General features: G+C 41.6%; 2 protein-coding genes across 2 annotated transcripts in view; one reads left to right on the plus strand and one right to left on the minus strand.

Moving 5' to 3' along the window:
- Positions 1-22288, minus strand: part of CMSS1 (cms1 ribosomal small subunit homolog) — a 333908-nt gene that overhangs the window by 212382 nt on the left and 99238 nt on the right. The gene's annotated exons all lie outside the window — the stretch shown is intronic.
- Positions 10935-22288, plus strand: part of FILIP1L (filamin A interacting protein 1 like) — an 86554-nt gene continuing 75200 nt past the window's right edge. The window contains exons 1-2 of the mRNA XM_067546145.1: positions 10935-11204; positions 14311-14484. Of these exons, the coding sequence (XP_067402246.1) occupies positions 10935-11204; positions 14311-14484 (444 nt within the window). The remainder of the gene's footprint in view (positions 11205-14310; positions 14485-22288) is intronic.

Raw genomic sequence — 22288 nt, forward strand, 5'->3', positions numbered from 1 at the left:
TTAGAATCATGATGCCTATGAATTTATGATCACATTCACCCAAGTTGCATTCCACCTTCAGATTCACAACCAATTTCTCCCTTAGTCAGAATAAAGTCTAAAATGGCTCCCCCCCATTTACTTCCTTGACTTTCTGAAGCAAGAAGTTGCCTCCAATACATTCCAAGAACTTCACAAACATTGTGTGTTTTGCCATATTACTTTTAAAACAGATGTCTGCGTAATTAAAGTCCCCCATTACTACCAGGTCCAGGTCTTATGTTTTGGATATTTCTGATATTTGTTCTAGAAATGCCTTATTCACCTCCTCCTCCTGATGGGGTTGTCTGTAGTAGACTCCTACCATGAGATCACCTTTTTTCCCCTCCTTTCATCTTCATCCAGAAACGTTTACCTGGTCTGCCCCGTCTACTTCTGGACCTCAGGACAAGTGTATAGATTCTTCATGTGCAATGCACCTCCTCCCATTTTTCCCTGCCTGTCCTTCCTGAACAAACTATACCCTTGTATACAAATATGTCAGTCATGAGATTTATCCCACTAAGTCTCTATGATGCTAATTATGTCATCCTCTTTGTATAGATATCTAAGATGTTGGGGGAATCTGCTCATTGTTTTCCCCCTTGTTGCTCCTATAACCCTAATATAATTTTCCATTCCCCCACAACTTCCAGCCTTCTGACAAAGTCACATTTATACTTAGCTGTGGCATTTGTTACCTGCCCCAATGTTTAATCCCTTCTTAAATATTGCTAAACTCTCTGCCTGAGTGACATTCTGTGGTAACGAGAGCACCACAGATTAATCGGGGCCATTTGAAAAAACTATTTGTTTAAATCAGTTTTCAATTTGCCATCTTTCAATTCTGCTGAATGTCTGATCTCAAAGTCTGAAAAAGAGAAAATACAAATTTCCAGTCTACCTTCTCTAATGCCATTCTCTTTTTTAAAAAAAAAAACAAAACAAAAAAAACAACCCACAACATGGGTCATATTTATCTTTGTTAGTAGGAACATTTTCTTTTCATATAGCGGTATTTCTAGTTTTTGCTTTGGATAGTAATGTAATTACAGAATAATTATATACTGAAAGCTAAATTAAAGCATCTGAACAATAAATACATTACAATTATCTCCTAATTTCACCTTGCCATGTAGACAACTGCTGTAGCTGCATCAAGAATGTTATGCCACTATGAATAAAAGAGATAGTCCATTTGACCATGAGTGGGAGGGGAAGCAATTTGTGAAAATATGAGGAAAGGTGGCTGGTGTGATCATAATCCACACGACGATCTTTCTATTAAGATGTAATCTACACCATGAAAGGTTTCGAGATCAGGGGTTACCAGATCTCAGGCTAATTACCCAGATTAAGGCTAATAAATTCAGAATAGTCAGTAAAACATCTTACAGAAAAGTAGTTACTAGATATGTACAATATCTGCAGAATTCTGGTTTAAAAAAAAAAAAGACTCCCTCTGCCAATCAGTAGTCAATCAATCTGATCTTTATGGGATCCTTCCAGACCTTTCCCTGCCTCTCCACAGCCTTAAAAAAGGGAGGAAAGGCACAAGCTAGACTGATCTTCTGTGGAACTGACAGCCCACTACCTGCTTCTTTGGGACACAAATGGCATGAACGAAGCGAAAATTCAAGTCTACCCATCAGCCTAGGAGAGATTTTTTTGGAGAGAGGTGCTTTAAGTGCTCTTTTGCTGGTTTACAATGGCTTCCAGGGCTATGTTGTCAGATCTCAGCAAGGCACAGTGATGAAGGAACCTAGTTTATAGGGGAGGAGTGTGCATCACATCGCCTTTATCTTGAGCACATAGCTAGGGAAGATCTCTCTCGCTCTCTGATCTTCTCCAAAGACCTGGTGACATCCTTTGACCCAGATGGGCTCCATCCGCCCAAGAGATGGTAAACTGAACATTGGTCAGTTGAAAGAACATTCTAGGCCTTCACCACAGAAATGGCTTTCAAGGTGCTTTCTTCCTTTGGAAACATTTGATATGATCTGTTGGGAGCCAGATTCTTGCCCTGTTTGAATAACTACTCTCCTGAATTGTGTAAGAACCGCTACTGCAGGATCCTTGAGAAGCTAAGACCCTATTACAAATAGAAACCGAGGCTGCTTGTTTACTCTCCCTGTGACAGCAGTTTGACTCCTCTGTGGTAGCATGCCAAGAGGCTCACTGGAGAGCAAGCAGGGGACCTGGATCTCCTGGATAACTAGTTCCATCTTGCAGACCCTGTGAAGACATGAAAGCACTAGCTGGGTTCCTGTGAGCCCCCAGGTTAGCTGTTGAAGAAAAGAGCCCTCTTGTTTTGACCATATCCCTTTAAATAAGAGAGGTTTAAAAAAGAAACACATAATTCCTTGCTTAGTCATGGACTCTTGGAAGGAATATCAAGTTCTCAACAATCCAAAATCCTTACCCTGGGATTAATGGAAGATTTGCTCCTGTGAGCAATTTTGTTAGCTCATAAGTCAATCACTGGCTAAAGAGAGAAAATACTGATGGGAAAAGTGGGGAGGGAGGGAAATGGATGTTTCTTAAAATCCTCCAGTGTCTGTGGTGAAGTCATCTCTGCAGGATATTTCAGTCTTTCCCACAAAAACAGTGGGGATTTCTGAGCCACCTGCTTGTTCACTGCTGCCAAAGAGACAAATGCAGTTTCATCTCCTTCACAATATGATCGAGAAGGTGGAGACCAAATTAACGTCATAGAAACATTCAATCATTTGTTATTGTGGCTCTGAAGGACAGTTTATTTTGATCCTACAGATTAACCCACCACTAAGATTTCCTTCTTAAATATAAAAGAACATTCATGTCAAGATATAAAAGAGCAATTTTAAGACCCCCACAAAGAGAACAGATTCTAAGGTGTCAAACCTTTTTGAAGAAATTACTTCCCTCAACTTCAGTTTTCCAACTGGAAATAGAGAGGGAGAGAGAATGGAGAAATGCTGCAATTTAATACCCACTCACTCAGTTCTGATGATGTGACTGAGATAGGGTCTACAGAGCTGCACTGCATCTGGTAAGTAGGGATATTATCACCCTGTCATGTACACCAAGATGGCTCTGCAAACACTGCAAGAAGGCAGACAATACATCATCTGCCTGCAAGTAAATTGGTAGAGATAGTCTAGCTGGCCAACAAGAGATCCACATGGGAATGATGAGAAGCTTAATAGGTAGAAAGCACTGCATCCCCTTGTAAACGTTGTGGCTAGAGAATACAAGTACTATTGCCCTCTAGTGACTGTTTTACAAAAGATAAACATTAACACATAGATGCAAGATGGTGTGCTTTGAGTAAGGGCTCCTTCTTTTTCCTCTCCTTATGCACTCCGCACTACAGTACCACCTTAGTTCTTGATACAGAGTAAAGGGGAGCCTGAGTCAGCTCAAAGGCAGAATCTACCAAGAAACACGGTAGAATCAAGAGCTCAGTTCACCCATGGGGATTATAGGGGAAGTTAATGTTGCCTCAGTATGGTGAGCTACCATCTCCACTTCAAGAGGGAAGAGTGTTTTAACCATGTTGCAAGACGTCCCTGATGTAAGTGAGTCCTCTTGATGTGGTTATTATAGTGCAGACTGGCTGAGAGACAAGCACACAGAGGGAAAGATTTTCCACTCATTAAGCTAACATTTAGAGCCCTGGCTCTAAAGAGATGACAGACCCTTTAGGATGCCATGAGACAGCTGATATCCAGAAACGTCCTGGTACTATTAAAATTTTGTCCTCATTAAAAAAAAAAGCTGCTGTTCATTAACTTTCATGTGGATGGAAAATGTTGCTCAATATAAAGGTAAAAACACAAGTGGAAAGTCTAAAATGACTTTTTTCCAGCTTACAAGTTACACTGGAACCACTCAAAAGCTGACTAACCTTACAGAAAACCAGCATGATCTGCATTACAATGGATTATCTCTCTGAGGTGGCCACAGTGTAGAGTCTGCTGCAGTCAGGGTTCTGTCTAAACTGTCAAGAGCACTGAGAAGGTCAACTATTAGGCCATGTTGCAAACGGGGGGCGGGGCGGCGGCGGCATGTCTGACTGTTTGGAGGACACGGGGAGGTATTTCAAGATGTGTGGAAGAGGTCTAGGTTTTCCCTTCCTGCAGTAGTTCATTTGCTGCACAAAAAGGGACAGTGTCTTCAGAAACATAAAGCTTTTCATTGGGTCTTTTTGCACCAGAGGTCACAGACATGGGTTTCCCAAGATATAAAATCAATGGACAGCATGATCACCAAATCTGAAAGTAGAAAGAAATCATCCACTCACTCAATGTGCAACCTAATAATTTGTGTATACGATTATTCATCTGCCATCTCGCACAGCTGTAGCATGGACAGGGACCCAAAGTAGCCCAGAACATCCACTACATTACAGACTAAACCGCAAGCCAGCACAGGAAGGTTTTCTTTTTAATCTTACCTTCACCAACAATGGAGATGATTCACAGAATGGATTGATGTAGCTAACTGGAATAGTCTTTGCATTCTAATTCCTAATTGTCCCTGATCATGTGTTTACCTTTCTTATTTGAAATACACATTGTATGATGTGATGCAGTGATAGCAATAAACTTTCTTGATAAAGAAAGAGCTTTATTTATAAACATGTATTAGAAAAGCACAACCTTCTCCCAATGCCAGGTAGGCCAGCTGCCATTACAACACGAACACCAGTAACAGCAGAACTTTAAAAAAACAAAAACAAAAAAACCAAAAAAAACCCAAAGTGCATGAACAAGTGCAACCAAGTTAACCATGTGCAAGACAAAAGCTTCCTTCTGTGGCATGTGACCTGGCGCCCATTCTCCTTTCCCCATTTGCCACGCACTTGACGCCTGGGAGGGGTTTGGGGGCATCCACAGGGGAGGGGGGCAATACAGAGGACTGCATGGGGGAAAGTTGCCCTGCCCAGCGGCTCATGGGGCCTGCTTGCATAGGCCATCCAGCCATGGAGTTTTCCAAGCTGTTTCTAGGCAGTATCCCAGGATACCGCACAGGGAACTCAGGCCGTGGTGCAGGTGATGCAGCAGGAGCCAATACTCTTGCGACCATTAATGATATCAGCCACTCAAACAGCTCTCTCTGCTGAGTTCTGTCTTCCTCCTTCAGCCCCAATTCCTGTTCCAGGAACTGCAAAGCAAGTGTCCGCTGCCGTGCTGAAACCATGTCCTCAAGCTGTGAGGCCAGCCTCTCTGCCTTTCCTCTTGCCAGGCCCTTCCTCTAGCCATAAGTCCCTCTGTCTTTGGGGCTAGACCCGCTTGTTGGCCCTGTCTAGAACTTCAGCCATAAGTTCAGCACGGAAACGCTTCCACTTGGAACGGTCCATGAAGGTACACTGGCCAAGGCTTCTGCTGCAGTGTGGGCGAACTGCGGAGGTGCTGCAGCCAGTAGAGGGACTGGACGAGGACAAGACAGAGGGTGATCGTCTCAAATAGCTCAGTGCAGGAGAACAAGAAAAATCCTTGTGGAAATTCAAGGACACATTACTTTTCCAAACTAAACTTCAGTATGTTGTGAGAAGGATGCTTCAGACCACAGAAGCTGCCTGGACACAGCCTGGTTAATCGCAGTTAAAGAAGTGCAGAGACAATGGTAAGTTACAAAATCAAAGCTGTTTATGATTTCCAAAAAATGCACAACTACTTGGATTTGGGGCTAAGTGGTGACAATGGCCAGGCTAAAAAAGCTTTTTCTATCATTTCAGACCTTCCACATTTTGGAGGGCATAACAGTGCTGGTGGTACCCAACTGGCAAGGGGAGACGTTATTCCAAGCTGCTGGTGGGACACCTGCAGTGTACTCAACCAAAGTCTTCAAATGCACAGTGACTGAACAGCACATCTCCGAGGAGAGTCGGCTGGTCAGCTACCAAGCTGGCTCTGGAAAATATGCCCTTCCCCGCAGTGTGACTTCCTATCTGGAGTTTGTGCTTCTTGAAAACTCTGCAGCTTATCGGCACCTGGGTTTGGGTCCAATTCACAAGGGAATTAATAGGATGCTGCATTAGCTTCCACATGGTTTAGCCGGTTATGGCTGCACGCCAACATGCAGAACTCCACAGACATCCTCATACTCCCCACCCCACCTGGCATATTTCTGGACAAAACTCCAAAACCCAGTCGAATTTGGGACAAATGATTTTGTCACCTGTGGATGGCCTGGACTGCCTTTAACTAAAATGGACTAGATTTGTGAATGGAACACATTTCCACATCCACACCCCCACAGAGTTCACTGTTTCCAGGTGGTTCGTTCCACTGTTGAATGGTTACAAAGCGATGTATTTCCAGGAATGGTAGGGCAAGGTTGTTATTTTTAAAGAAACAGGAATGGCCCTAGCAAAACTCTGCATCTTTCCAGGAAAAATTCACTTTCAACGTGTTTTTACTGCTTGCATTTTCTGGGGCGAATGGTGCCAAGGCACTGGGATACAATCCACTATTAGCAGATACATGCAGCTAGCCAGGGCTTCTACTAACTTTTGCATTGGTTCATAAAGTAGAAATCCCTCCCATTCCTATATTAATAAACATCTAAATGGAACGAGAAACTTGCCAGGCTCCAGGGCAGCTTCCATCCCTTCCTTGTCTGCTACAGGCTCCATGGCAGGCTGTTCCTCCACGGGCATCAAACAGCTCCTCCAAGTACAGCCCCAGGATGTGCTGCTGCTCCTACAACAGAGCCTCCTGTGGGAAAGGTTTCAGCAACAGAGTCACTTCACTGTCCACACCTGGCGCCTGCTGCTGGTACCCATCAGTCCCCATGCTGGATGCTGGGGCCAGTAGGGTGCCATCTTGGCTGACCAGATCATCATGCACCATCACTGGATCCATGTTCAGAGCAATGTCCAGCAGCCAGTCAAACTCCTCATAAAACGGGCATGATGGCGGCAAGTTGCCTGCGGTGCAGTTCTGGTCCCTGATTTTCCTGTACTCAGTTTTGAGTTGCTTAATCCGCTCCCTGAACTGGTCACCGGTCTGGTAAATTTCCAACACTGCCAGTCTTCATTGTTTGTTGGTATGTTTGGCCATTCCTGCCCTCTTACTGAAGTCCATGGTTTTGCTAGCCTCACACCAGCGAATTACCAAAATCTGGCTGTGCTCCCATGAGCGTAAAGCAGCGTGCTTTGCAAAAGGCTTCTCCTGGTCAGTCTCCATTGCCAACACAGAAGGCTCTCTGATGGTGAGTTTGCAGCAGCGGTCAGAAGACAATGGAAGGATTAAATGCTGACTCACCGAGCTGCTGCACTACAGCAATGGGGATTGCTTCCATTTACAATTGAGTTGATTGGAGATTGTGGGATAAAGACGGCAAAGAAAGTTGCCCATGGGATTATGGGATACTTCTGGCGGACTCCCAGGACCTGAACTGGGAGGGAGCTGCATCTACACTGCAAAGCAATAGGGCTCGAACCCTCAGTCCCAACTTGACCCTCCACCCCCACAGCGTCCTAGGAACCTAGGCCCAAGCCTGAGTCAGAGATTTGTGCATAGATGGAAGGAGGATTTGGGTTCAAGCCTGAGTGTAAGAACAGGCTTACATTGCAGTGTAGACATACCCATAAATACTACTCTCATTAACATGATATAAATTCCTAAACAAACAGATTAGATAGATAAACCAGTGCATTAATACCTGCTTTCTTCAGACACAGTAAAACAACTTTAAAGTAAACCTAAATACTACTTTTAAAAGTTCCAAAATATTCCATTTGTCTCTAATCATTGTCATTGCTCACTGAACCTAGGTAAGTATTTTGATTAGCAGATTTAACAGAGTTGTTGTGTTTGTATGCAAGAATTCCGCAACAGAATATTTTTATGCAGCAAATGGCTCTATTCAGCAGAAAATACCCACAGTACTTTGGGCTAGTCATACACTGGAGTATTGCTGAGACCCCATCTGCCTGGGCAGCTGACCTATTCATCAGAAGGTCAGCCTGCCTTCCGAGGCATAAAGCACCTTGTATTAGAGCATTAGTGACCTACCTGGGTGATTAAGGAGCAGGTTTGACAGACTCTAACGGGGGTCTCAGACAGCCCTCTTTGGATTCACTGAAACCTGTGAAGAAGGTGCGTGGCATGGGTCCTCGAGCATATGACTGTTTGTGGGGAAAAGGGAGGGGAAGCATAGAATTTGCCATCAGACCACTGCTCTATCAAGTCCAGAATTCTGCATCTGGTTGTAGCCAACACCTAATGCTTCAGAAGAAGGTGAAAACTCCCTGTAATGCACTTGGCCTGCAGGACAAGTCTGTACCTGGGGGAGGAAATGCCATCTTGAGGTCTGGAATGATCAGTTTAAAACAAGCATGAGCTTCGGTTTAGGGTGCTGCATAAAGAACACGCAGATTCCACTCACTAGGAGGAAAATAAAGAAGGGCGTTGTGTATCATTTTGCATTTGATGGCCTCCTACACTTGCAGCATAAGGGTGTATACGTGAGTTAAAAATTAAATCAGGTGATTGACTTACTACATCACCCCTGCATTTGTTGCTGTGATTAACACTGGTCACTTTTATTGTGGTAGTGCCTAGAGGCCAACCAGGCCAGTGCCCCATTGTGCTACACTTTGTACACACATATAGTAAACAACAATCCCAGTACTACATAGGTTACAATCTAAAAGACAAGGCGTAACAGGCAGATGAGAAAAACAAGTATGTCATGAGAGAGGGGTAGTGGTGATGATAAAAAATTGGATAACATAAACATTAGGATAAGCACAATTCTTAACCAATCACGCAGCAATCACAACATGCCACCTGTCTAACCATTACTGGGTTGCAGTCTTCTGAATATATTACAGAAAAGAGTAGTTTTGAGGAGGGACTTGAAGCAGGATATGGTGTTGGCGTTACAATGAACTCGTACCCCAGCCTTATACTAGTACAAAACCTGATAAAAAAGATATCCCATGCACTTTGTCCCAAAACTGCCATATTCTAGCTCTGGGAGACCAGAAGGAGTAAGTTTCTTCCTGTGACGACTTTAAGAATACTTTAAAATTATTATATGTCTATTACAATGGGATTTTATCACCACCAAAAATTTCCAGTGATACATGATTCTATTTACCTTTCCATAATATTCTTAGTCATTTTTAACTAATCAACCAAAATTTATATTAAACAAAAGCTCCCTCACCTCTACTACTCTTTGAATCCTCCTCCTGCACTGAAACCATAAATGCTACTATATTTGTTACGTCATGATCATTGCTACTAGGAGCTGACTAAGTGATTCAGTGATTTCAGTTCAGAATCAGGCAAAAGGAGGAACTCTGCTGGAATATTATTATTCACAGATTCACAGATTTTGGCCAGAAGGGACCACTGTGATCATCTAGTCAGACCTCCTGCATAACACAGGCCATAGGACTTCCCTGAATTAATTATTCCTTCAAGTCCAATAGGTGGAACTAGAGTAAATCTTTTAGAAAAACGTCCAAACTTGATTTAAACATTTCCAGTGATGGAGAATCCAGCACAACCCTTGGTAAATTATTCCAAAGGTTAATTACCTTCACTATTAAAAATGTTCACCTTTTTTAGAGTCTGAATTTATCTAGCTTCAACTTCCAGCCACTGGATCCAATTATACCTTTGCGTGCGAGATTCAAGGGCCCTCTATTATCACGTTTGTGTTCCACTCACAAGCATTTATAGACTGTGATAGAGTCATCCATTCACCTTCTTTCTGAGAAGCTAAATAGATGGAGCTCTTTGAGGTATTTAACGTTTGAAGGAGTATTATTTTATTGAGAACAATGTTTAGGATTTAATATTTATATAAATAATAGCACTCAGAAGGCCTAGTCAGGACTGGGGCTCCATTAGACTAGGCACTGTCATCTGTACCTTATCCCAAAAGCTTACCATCAGAAAGGGAGGGAGTTTTACGCCATACAGATATGCAATAACAGCAGAGAGAGTATGGTACATTATAAATTTCTTCTCATTGAGAAGACACTCTTAAAGCATGATTATCCCATCTGGAAAGTTTCTATCTAAACTGATGTTCCTATAGTCTATATTTAACACTGGAATTTGCTATTTCAGTGGATAATATGTAAGGACCGATGCCTTTGAAACCATTAAGGTTGCAATTCATTCCAGTGGAGAGGGCCCATACCAGGCACAATGCACTATTTAAGACCCATTTAAGTCCTCAGGGCAAAGTTCATCCCAATGCAGTAGGTTCATACAAGCTCTTATGGACATACTGACCAACATTTTCAAAATAACTTCACAGAGCTCAGTAGTGGGGCAGGGTCACGTGACACACACCTGCCTGACGTGTCTCTGCTAGATGTGCTCAGCGGTCACGGTTTTGGTAAGAGCAGCATGGCCACAGAGATGTACAGCACTATCTTGGAACCCTCAACATCCCCCCCTTACCTGTCTGCTCCAGAGTGCAAACGAGAAGCCCAAATGGCTAGCGTGTGTGAGTGCTTGCCTGTTATTGCCAAGGGCAGGACTAGCTGCATGTGTACCAACACACCCAACAAAGAGAGCACAGAATGCATTGAACCCTCCACTTCTCCCTCCCTGCCCAAAATAACAGACACCCAAGAAAGGGATTGAAGTGACTGGAGCCAAGCGGGAAAAGAAGTATTGTTGTTATGGGAGATAAGGTTAAAAAAAAAATCAGGAGTCAGAAGCTTTTTGCTTATAAATGGGAGTCTCCCTGACACACCAAGATACTTGGTCAGTCTGCCATTTACACGATCCATTAATATGGGATTTCTGTTCCACTTATGTGGCATATGCAGACTTTTGTGGACTCTCTGTCCTGGATGAATGTTACCTTGAATGAATTCCGGTAATTCTCTACATTCGATGATGGTTAAATATTTAACTTTTTCCTACTTCTTCTAGCTACTGGGACAAAAAAAAATGCGCTCCAGAAGTAACAGCACAGAAAGGCCAACCAAATCAAAACAGTGCCAGCAAAGACTAAGGGGCCACCATAAGGAAGATACTTCTTATGCTGAGAGAGTAAACATGAAAAGGGGACAAAAGGAGAAAGACCACATGGCAGACCCTAGCACCATTCTAAGAAGCCCTGAACCTGAGAAAAAACAAAAAAGATATTCCAAGAAAGGAGAGGACCTCTCTCGAGATGACCTGCTATTTCTTCTTAGTGTGCTTGAGGGTGAATTACAGGTGAAGTCGTCTCTTGTTTTATGTTCCAGATTGTAGGATGATTGCATAATCTACTCTAAATATATGCTTTTTTCATTTTGGATAGTGTACTTATAATAATTGCCACAGGTGTACAAATACAAAATGTAAGAATACATAAAATATTCATCCAAATACCACACACAAGAACTCCTAATCCAAAACAAACACAAGACTTTCCCTACTCATCCCAGCATATAACATATTTGAAATATGTAAGTGTCATTGTGGAAACATTTTAGTGACTCAATGGTCCCATTACTCTCAAAGTGTGAAACTACATGTGAATTCATCCCTACGAAGAACTGGTAAAACTTTAATGCCACACAATCCCATCATGTATTCTGAATGTGATATATTTGTTATATAAATATTTAGGAATGTTTCCAAAATTTAAAGAAAACCTTTTATTGGGGTAATTTCTTGTATCCCTCCCGCAAAGCCAGATGCATTAGTTACTTGGAGTCCAACTGTACAGGGTTCCGAGGGAGATATAACCCCCTCCCCCCCCTTAAAAATGTCCTAAAATAGCTTTACAATAGCTTAAAATTACAGGGCTAGGAATGAGGGCTGGCTCCCACCAGGGCCATGAGATACTGGATTTCAAAATTGTGACTTTTTCTATATATAAACACTGTTAGTGGTGCAAGGCTGAATGTTGCTTACCCTAGGCAAATATAACTTGGGAGTGAGAATAGAAGTCTATATTTTCAGAAAAAAGGACGAGAAAGTTTCTGTGGCAGGGTGATTTAATAAAAATAATGACAGCTGTTTGAAACTGCTCATGAGTTTGGAATGTTTGTGGGCAGAGGTCAGGTGAACTGGTCAAAGGTGCATGATAACTGGATTTATCACATGGTTTCACTGTTTAACATCTGGACATTACCTGTGTGTTCTTTCACTACATATATGTGTATGTATGTTAATGTTATATTATATATAATCTGTGTGTGTGTTCGTTCAACTGGTCACTCACATATTTAAGTGACCAGTTTAACACATACATGCATGCTCACCCCTCCCAAATATTTTGTTAATTCTTGTAGAATGTGCTATTTTGGCCCTTTCCACAGGGAAATTCTTAGCAACCCTTCCCCCCACACACTTCCCCCAATATTGGACCCAAAACATAGGATGGGGTATTTCATATGAAATCAGGGAGTAATTTATGTGTTAAGAAAAAAAACTGGTATTAATTTTTTTCAAAGCCTGTTTCCCTGCCTTTTCTCTAAATTTAGATCAAGATCCAGATTTCCCAAAAACACACACTCTCAAAACACAGTTCTAAGCAAATACATCTCTCTGTCAAGTTAAAAAATAATTCCAACCATCTCTGTATGTTTAAAATTAAATAGGATTAAATTAAAAATATGAACATATTTGGGCCAGTGCGTAATTTTTAGGTTTCTGTGGGTGAGAGAGAAAATACTTTTGTAGAAAAAAAGTGTGAATGCATTTTTTGGATTCCTGATTTTCCAGTGTACAGCACTGCCAATTCCAATCCATCATAAGAGTATCTTAAAAATTAGATTTTTTAAAATGATAAATCTTGTGCCTTTTATTTGCCTTCTGTTTTCTGAGGCGGCCACTTCTTCAGCTTTTCTCCACTTCCAGGTGAGCTAGAAACCTTTTTTTTTAAAGCTGTTATTTCATGAAAATCTCATGACTCCAGGAACTGGGGCTTCAAGAAAAGCAAATAGTATGACACTCATGATAAAGTCATGAGAGTTAACAATATTGAGTGTACAGCCTGAAGAGCTCCTTGCCAATTTTTTCTGGGAACCCTAGTATAGATTTATTTTAAATTACTTGACTTTCTGCATTTCCATTTGACATTTTCAGAGTTAATATTAACCAGCATTTCTCCCCTCTAACTTCTTAACATCTGTCAACATTAAGAAGTAGGAACTGATTTTTTTAAATGACATGGCATTTGCTTTTATTTATTTTATATGTATCTATATCTTGGTACCTATCAAACACTATAGGCTCCCCACAAATACAAGCAATATGTTTCCACAATGGGCTTTGTTACAGAGTAACTTTATAAAAGGTACATGTGCCTGCTGGTTTGTCCCAGAACATATGCAAACATACTACAAAGTAAGTGAGTACAAAGTAATTCTACTCTTTTGTAGGATAATGTTGGCAATTATGCTGTATATAGAGAAAAATATATACAATTACATATACAGAGTGTATAATGTCCACATATGCAGCCAAGATTATCAAAACTGACTAGATTTTTGGGTGGGCAATCTAACACACCTTAAAGAGGCCTGGTTTTCAGAAAACAGGGCTCAACACTTTCTGTAACTCAAGATCCTTTAAAGCAGCTTGAGGGGGCACCCAAGACTGAGGACCCTAAGATTATTAGTTACTTTTGAAAATCTTGGCCTTATGTATCTCTCTCTCTCACACACACACGCACACACACCCCTATACATAATCACATACATACACACACACACACACACAGGCAACTTCTGACAGCTTTAAAGGCAATTAATCTTGTTTTAAAGAGCTGCCATTATTGCATGCTTTTGGAATGCATGTTGTGAAAGGTCACATCCTCTGCACCATGTACCTCACTTGCTTCAATGCACAAACACGTATATGTAACAATAGAAGCTGACTACCTCCGAGTAAGTTCAAACAACAAAAGCTGCCTTTGTACCCTGTGTGAACAGAGAATGCAAAGCTTCCAGGCTTCCCAAAGTACGTTAAAAATTATATGAAAATCTAAAATCAGATAACACCTGAAATGACATTTTGTTCTAAATTCTTTGAAAAGTATATGTTGGTACAAAAACTGAGTTACATAATTTATTTTTAACAAAATACTGAGTATCAGAAAGTGTACCTAAAAAGCCCATATTTTAAAAAAATCAAGCATAGGATTTTGAAAATACAAAGACCAATATTTCTCATACAATTTTAAAGTATTCACTTAACCCACTATCTCAAGGGTACTTACCATATCATTTGAAGAACTTTAAAAACTATTACCAAATGTTAATGTAGAAGCTACTCATTGAGCATGCCAATACATAAAACCACTTCATTGGAATTCTTTGTGTTTCTGCAGGCTCAAGATGAAGTCATAGGAGTTCTTAAGGCTGAAAAAATTGACTTGGCTTTGCTTGAAGCACAATATGGCTTTGTTACTCCCAAAAAGGTGTTAGAGGCGCTCCAGCGAGACGCTATTCAAACCAAGGCTGCACAGTGGCAAGAGGATATCTATGAAAAGCCTATGGGAGAGGTATGCATAGTATTATGCAATCAATATACACATAGGAACTTATCCTGTTGCCCATCAAAGGCAATAGTGTAAGTCCCACTGACTTCAATGGGAGAAGGATATTGCCTTCAGACTGCATATCCAATATGGAGCTACCAGGAAGCAGACCAAAGTACAAAATACACTTTGCTGTAAACTGTAAGGCAGCATGGATCTAATTGATTTAACATGGAGCAGAGACCCAAGACATTCTGAGTTATAATCCTGGTTCCCACAGCAATTCGCTACATGACCCTGGAAAAGTAATTTAACCTTTCTGGGCAAAATTCAGCAGGTGAAACTCCACCGCAGTCAATGAATTTAGCCCACAATATTTGTTTTCCTCACCTGAAAATACTTATTTTAATAATACTTTAATTTAATAAATTTAATAAAAAAATACATTTTAAATTTAATAAATTTAATAATTTTAATAATACTTATTTTCTTCAGCGGGGGAAGGAGGACAGGGAGAGGGGAGGTGGAGTAAGGATTTGTTAATGTCTACTCAGACATTTAAAAATTAGCCTGATAGCTACGTTGTTTAATGCAGCAGTTTGCTTTCTGGAGGACCAAATTCACATCTGATGCAAGCAGATGCATCCCCATTAACTTCATGGGAATTTCTCTGCGTGAGCCAGGTGTGAATTTGGTACTAGGTCCAAATTCCCTGAGACCCTGCACACTCTACGCTCCCAATGGGAGTTATGGGTACACAAGAACTGAAGGATCAGGCTTTTTACCATTTATAAAATTACAGTAGGTTAGAAACTTTATCAAGGCAAAAATGTAATACACTGATAATTAAGCAACAGAAGCCCTCCTTTCTGAACTACACTTCTCTGTATTTAAATCATGACTCCCCAATGTATAACACTTACATAAAAACATCTCTTCCTATCTGTTTATCCAAATAATTCTTGGATGTCTCCCCTTCCATTCAGATAAATACGATTTTAGTGCTCATTATAGATTACTGTTATAAAAAAGTCATGAATAAGACTTCTTCCACCAAGTGTTTTCCAGGCTCTGTAACAGAAACATACCCAAGGAAACAGAGTTCATTTCACAGAAAATAATGTCAGGCAAAAGGTCAGCACTCATTTCAGGAGCTCAAAGGTTAAAATCTCTAGCTATAATCTAAAACAGATAAAGTTCAATTGCAGAGGTTAATTTATTTTAGCACACTGTGGAATTATGTCATAGATACTTTGAGTATGAATGAAAATGATTTGAAGAAAAGACGTTTAAAAACGTTAAATTCTGTCTGCTATTTTGCATAAATTTAGGCACATTTTTTCCTTCTAACACTTAATGGCACCAAAAGGATTTTTTAACATCACAGGACTTGGAAGTTACAAAGACAGAAGTAAACATTCTGAGCATGGCAAAAATGATACAGATGCCTAGTATTTCATACATTTCAGTGAATCAAAGGATTAACAAACTGCATAGCATATTTTCCATTTTATTTATTTGTTTTGCGTTTTAGAGACACATTTAGTTTTTTGTTTGCTTTTTGTAAATATTTATGAAAAATGAAGGACAGCCACACTGTGGGAAAGGGCTCTGTGAACTTCCCCATGTAGCTCTGGTAATGTACTTCAGCCCTGACCTCCAAAAGCCCTGCTGTTCTGGCTTCTGATGAGTGTTCTCTCCCACTCTTGACAATAGTTTTGAGACAGTTTTGTGATGTGGATCAACATCTTCAAGGGGTTAAGTGCAGAATGCCCACATTCAGTTTAAACTATGACTTGATTCAAATTTTATGTCTGATTAAGAGTACCCCTAAGGGCAAGAAAAATACACTGCTTTCTCCCTTGTTGAACAGATTCAAAGAGACATGGTAGGGGCAGGGAACTTGGCCCTTTAACCATGAAGAGTTTGAGGATCCTCGTGCAATCTTATTGAGACCCTTGCCCCACTACTTTCCTTCCTGGCTCACTCCACCTACACATAATGTTACAATGTTTTAGTGGACTTAAAACTGTGCTGGAGGCATTGGAACTTGGACAGCTAGTTCACTAGAACCAGTACTGAGGACACCAATTTATTTCATGTAGACCAAGAAATCCACCAAAGTAGAGAACTGTAAAAAACTCTCTCCCTCTCTTCGCAGAGCTGATTCTGAATAAGGTGGGCCAAAAAACTGGTCTTCCTTGACTGTGAAGGAATTTTTTTTAAAAAGCAGAGAGATTATCAAACCAAATTTTCTTTAGTTAGGAATTATTTCTCTCTGCAACCTAAGAAATGCCAGACAAGCTTGTTCTTATTCCTCATTGTCAAAAATGCAAAAACTGTTTAATATTTAAAGGGGACCTACTAAGAAAAAATAGGGGTTTGGGGGGGGGAGGTTGGGGTTGTTGAACTTTTTTAGGATGTATAAAGAAGGGACGAAAGGGGTTGTTTTTTTTTCCCCCTTTGCTAGGTTTTAATGGTAGAAACTCAGGTCCTGTCTCCCTCCCCTCCCCAGAACACAATGTATGAGTGGAAAATCAGTAGGATTATAGCATCAGAATACCAAAAAAGTAAGAAAGAGCAAAAGTAAATTTTATTCAGACCACCACCAACACCTAACAAAACAGTTGGGGGTTTTTTTTGTTTTAGTTTTAGTTGGGGTTTTTTTGTGGGGGAGAGCAGAGAGGAAGTTGTTCTGTGAAAAATTTATCACTCCGACCCTGCTAATAAAGGCTTCTAAGATTTCCAGTGTATGTACCTGAATTCTCAAAGAAAAAAGACTTGACATTTCTGATATTTTTAAGATAAAAATAAAACTTGAAAAACATCATACAACTAAGCAGCTGTTATTATGTTTGGAAGGCGATTATGAAGATCTATTGACCTATAGGAAGGGCAAGATAAAAATCCCCTAGATATATCGCTATTAACGTTGAAGAGATTTCATTTTGAATTTCTCACATTTCAAAAACTGATTCAGCCTCTTTAAGTCAAGAATAGGTCTCAGTTCTCCTAGTCATTTGCTAACTAAAAAAGCACTGAGAGTAAACCCTATTAACCTCCTTGATCCATGATCAAGAACATGTTGTAGTTAATACACAGGTTGCAGCTTATTTTCATTAAGATCAGAGGAGAGAGGGGTGATGTTTAGGTGGGAGAGATGATCGTAGGGTTGCCAGGTGTCCAGTTTTTTACCAGAAAGTCCAGTTTTAAGGGGACCTGTACAATCTCACATCTTCAGTATTTACTGGACACCAAAAGTCCAGTTACCACAATTTTCCAGGGCCATAACTAGGGCAGGGCAAGAGGGGCAGCTGCCCTATGCACTGAGCCAGCAGGGGGATGCACAAATAGGGTGGCGTAGCATCCTGCCCATTGGCCTCTGCTGGAGCCCAAGGGAGAGCAATACCTGTGAGGCAGAAGCAGGGAGCACAGGCAGGAGCCAGTCTGCCCCCAGGGCTTTGGTTCTGCTTTGCCCCGACCACTGAGCAGGGCTGGCTCGGCTGCTGTCATGGACCTGGAGGAGCCACTGTCAGGGTAAGAGAGCAAGGCCTTGCCCGTTGCCGGCTGCTGGGCGGGGTAGGATCCCTAGCTACCATAGCTGCACCTGTGACAGACTCCTAGGTGCGTTCTGGTGAGGGTGGGCTGAGGTAAACATTGAGGAAAGAACAAGGAGATTGTTTCACACACACCCCCAAAACCAAGGTGGCTGGGGCAAGATCGGAGTGATCAGAAAGGATTCTCTTTGGTCTTGGACTGGCCAGAAGAGAGTTTGGACTTCAATTCCAGCTCACAAAAAGGAATGTTACTTGCCTGGGCTGGAGTTGCTCTTCTCAAACAATTCGCTCATGTTAGACAGAGAGGTTCTCTTCTCAGAGAGAGAGCTCTTTCAGAACGGAGTCCAGGATGTTAGAAGAGGGCAAGGAAATGAAGCTATGATGAGACTGTTCCCCACAGGGTGAAACTAGAAAAACGGTGAGACACAGCACATGAACTGAGGATGTAAGCTCCAAGAGGGATGGAATGCTGGTCAACGCTGCTGAGGCTCATAAAACCCAGCGAGGCACATGGAATGTTTCTATGGTTCAAGGAAGACGGTCTTAGATCTGAAATAGCGACCTTGGAGGTGCATGAGGTGCAGATGAAAGTGATCGCAGTCTGCTAGCTAGCAGGCTTTCCTGACTGTACTATCCACTTTACAATCAAGGTAGTCACAGAAGGAAACGATCAACTCCAGGAACAGGGTCTGAGGGTTTGGAATGAGACGCTGCTGCTGAGCCCACATTCACATGGGCCAGTCACAGATCATGAAAGGCACGATTCAGTCAGAAGATTTTTTGCACATTCTTGGGGCAGGAAGGAAGGGAACCAAAGCCCTAGTAACCTACCTTGAACAAGGAAGAGCCTGGTTCAGTGATTCTCCCTACTGAAACATGGGAAAACAAGCCTCATCATCTGAGGTGTTAGCCTCTATTGGAGAAATCTTCAGGGCTTTAGTGTGGGTGAGACTAAGTAAGCCCATTCTCTCCTCCAGAGATATTCCTCGGATTCTCAGAAGAGATCTGAAGGCTCAGAGTACAAGTACAATTCTCCTTCCTCCAGAGAGTCTCAATATGAGAGGAAAGGTGAACGAGTGGATATTTTAGCTCATAGCCAGCAAAGAAGTCCCTCAAGATGAATGAGGTGATGACTTGAGAATATGCAGAAAGAGGGTTATCCTTTGGAAGTTTCTTGGGTTAGGGAAAGAGGAGGAATCCCCTACTGGGGAGAACAGGAAGGCTGCAAACAATTGGCTGATCCGGTCTATGACCTTGGATGTAGGCCCGCTCCAGATAAAGCAAATTAGGACAGGAAGTGGCTGGGTATCTGCTATCCTAGGACTCCCCCTGTGAGTCTGACTGTGTCAGGTCTTACTGGATGGTCAGTTCCCCTATCATCTCTGGTACTGTCAGGGAGCTGCTGAAGTAAGAAGCCAGGATCCAGTTCAGAACACGTGTGGTGCTGATCCCATCTGACCTGGCTATCACTGCAAGGGATGGCAGGGAGGGGATTTCACACAGAACATGCTCACGCAGGAGGAGTATTTTTCTGTTGTCCCTCCCTAAAAGAGCCTTCTGCTCCATTAAGGCTCCGGAGCCTTAAGAGGCCTGGGTGACACCTTGAAGAGACTGTAACAACTGCAAGCTGTCTCTGACAGGCAGGAGAACAACTTGGGGAAGGCTTCATTCTATTCTATACTAGTTCTGTACTAGGTAGCTTTGTACTACCTTCATCACTGTAGTATCTGAGCACCTTCCAGTAGTGCCTTAAGCAATGTGACTAACACCTGTCACATGTGGTTCATTTGCCTGCCTTGTCCATCTATCCTGCCGGCTACAGGAAGAAAGACTGGTCATGGATAATCCTGGTTTCAGATTGGTTGCCATTTTTCTGACAGATGAGAGGAAATGCACCAAACATACTGGTGGTAACTGCATGAGGGTAGCCCTTTCCCCAACTTTGAATATCTTTTTTATTTTTTAAAGATGACGACGAAAGGAGGATTAAGTCTCCTCTCTTTTCCTATTTTAATTTTTTTATCATTAACAAGCCACCTCATATTTAGAATCTCTATGGTCATTAGCATACATCAGATGTTTTGGGACTCATGCTCTGAAGCTCAGAAATTTGCCATCAGCTTCCTTTCTGGTGCTCCGAAGGATCCTAAATTGAGATTTGTCCATCACACTTCCTGTCACCTTGAACCCTCCACCACCAGATTGGGGGGGGAGGCTAATGTTTTGCATCCATCTAGCCCCAATCAAACTTTAATCGATATGTTCAAGCTCAATGTCAACCAACCGAGAGAAGGATGCACTCATCACCTAATAAACAGAGTATTTTCAATGGCATCTCTATCATCTTGCAAATGTTGACCACAAATTTCAAATGCCCACAGGAGATGGCAGGTAGTGCCCATAGATTACTGTAATGGGGGCAAAAAACTAGCAACAGTGCTAAAAACTTGGCAGCTGGGACAAGCAAATTCTGTCTAAATAAGAATTTGGCTCAGAGTGTTGAAAGGGAGAGGGAAAAAAAGCCAAAATGTATTCAGGAAGACCCAAAACTCTCTCTGCACAGTGCTGTATCATATATAAGTTTAAACCAAAGATTATTTATACACACATACTCCAACAACAGTGGCATTATTAAGTAATTTATTTTCTGAACATTGGATTTATATAAAGAAATGCAACTAACTCAGATTTTATATTGGCACAGCGCCACTAAATACAAAACAGCTTAGAGGGAAAGTTTGAGAGGCCAGCTCCAGCCCACTAGATATCAGGCATGCTATTCTGTTTTGATTTTAGATAGCAGTGGGTGGCAAAATGTTTCTAAATGATTAAATTCCTGTGAATTTTTAGCTTGTGAAACTATTCATAGTTACGTAGGCATTAGCCTCTCTCATTTTCCATTATATTGTACGGTATGTCCAAACGTTAGATCTAGCAAAAACACATGGCTAGCAAGAACAAAAACAACAGATCATTTAATTAAGATTTTTGTAATTATATTTTCAGTGGACATTTACAGGGCTCCTTGTTAGCACTCTCTGGACTCGTCAGTCAGACACTCTATGTAGAACCTATTTTTGCAGATGCAGCATTTGGTAAGAGAGTTTTGGGGGCAATCATCCCTTTACTGGGATTGCAATTCACATCCTCGCAATGCTAGAATTGTAGGTACCAAGTATGATGGTTCAGGGCTAGCTTTACCTCTCCCTCTAGTGCACCCCACCAGGTGACAGGCCCTGCATCTGCACCTCTCTCAAAGCGGAATCCCACAATTCTCCTACTCTGAGACCTTGCCCCTGGCTACAGCACCCTGTGCACCAACCATGATTGCTCAGCAGCTCTGGGCTCAGCTACCTACAAAGCTTCCCTTCAGAAGCTGTGACAAGCTGTGAATACAGTGAACCAAACAGCCTTTTAAAAGCAGAGTGTGGTTTAATCTCAAAGGTACAAACAAAGCATAACAGGAGAGTAATTTTTAAATACAATAGACAGTCTATCTGTTCTACTTAGAGGCTCAGGCAAGCCTAGTTATCACCCTCAGGAAACGGGGTTCAGTCTGTCCCCAAAGTCCTTGCCTCACTCATTCCTGTTCTACAGGAATTGTCCTTTTATCCACACCGAATTCTAGCTCCAGCTTCCTGCCTAGTATTCCCCGCTCTCCTCCCAGGTTTCAGCCAGACTGTTGATCTCAGCATGGACAGAGATAAAACTTCACAAAAAATGACATCTGCACTGTCCATTAAATATCAATGAATGGAACACTGTGAAGTTTTTGTCCTCTTCCCTGCAAACATACAACTAACCATTGCTTGAATGAACCCCTTGTAATACAGCAAACACCATAATGAATCTCCAAACAAATAGAACATATAATACTAATAAAATATTACAGGCAGCTCCCATGTCCTTCACACCAAGAATCACAAACAAAAATATGTTCCACTTATAGTATCATTTCTGAATATTAGATTGACTACCCTGGGTATGCACCCACATCAGTCATTTAATATGCTGGGAAACCAGCCATTCCTTCACGTTTGGCTTTAATGAAATGTAAGTCAAGAAGTTTCACTAAGTTTTCTAAGATAGCAATTTCCACCCTGTTGGAGTCATATACACATTTTTGAAGCTATGGCTATATGGATCTCTCAGCTTCCGGCTACCTTCCTTCCTGTCCCCACAGATACACACCCCAAAAAATCTCAAGCCTCACACCTCCTATCATGGCCTATTTTCCTACATTTCCTGTATCACTGACTATGACTCTACTA

The sequence above is a fragment of the Emydura macquarii genome, unplaced genomic scaffold, assembly GCF_026122565.2.
Source record: "Emydura macquarii macquarii isolate MOO-44397 ecotype Brisbane River unplaced genomic scaffold, CSIRO-AGI_Emac_v2 contig_1119, whole genome shotgun sequence".
Classification (NCBI taxonomy): domain Eukaryota; kingdom Metazoa; phylum Chordata; order Testudines; family Chelidae; genus Emydura; species Emydura macquarii.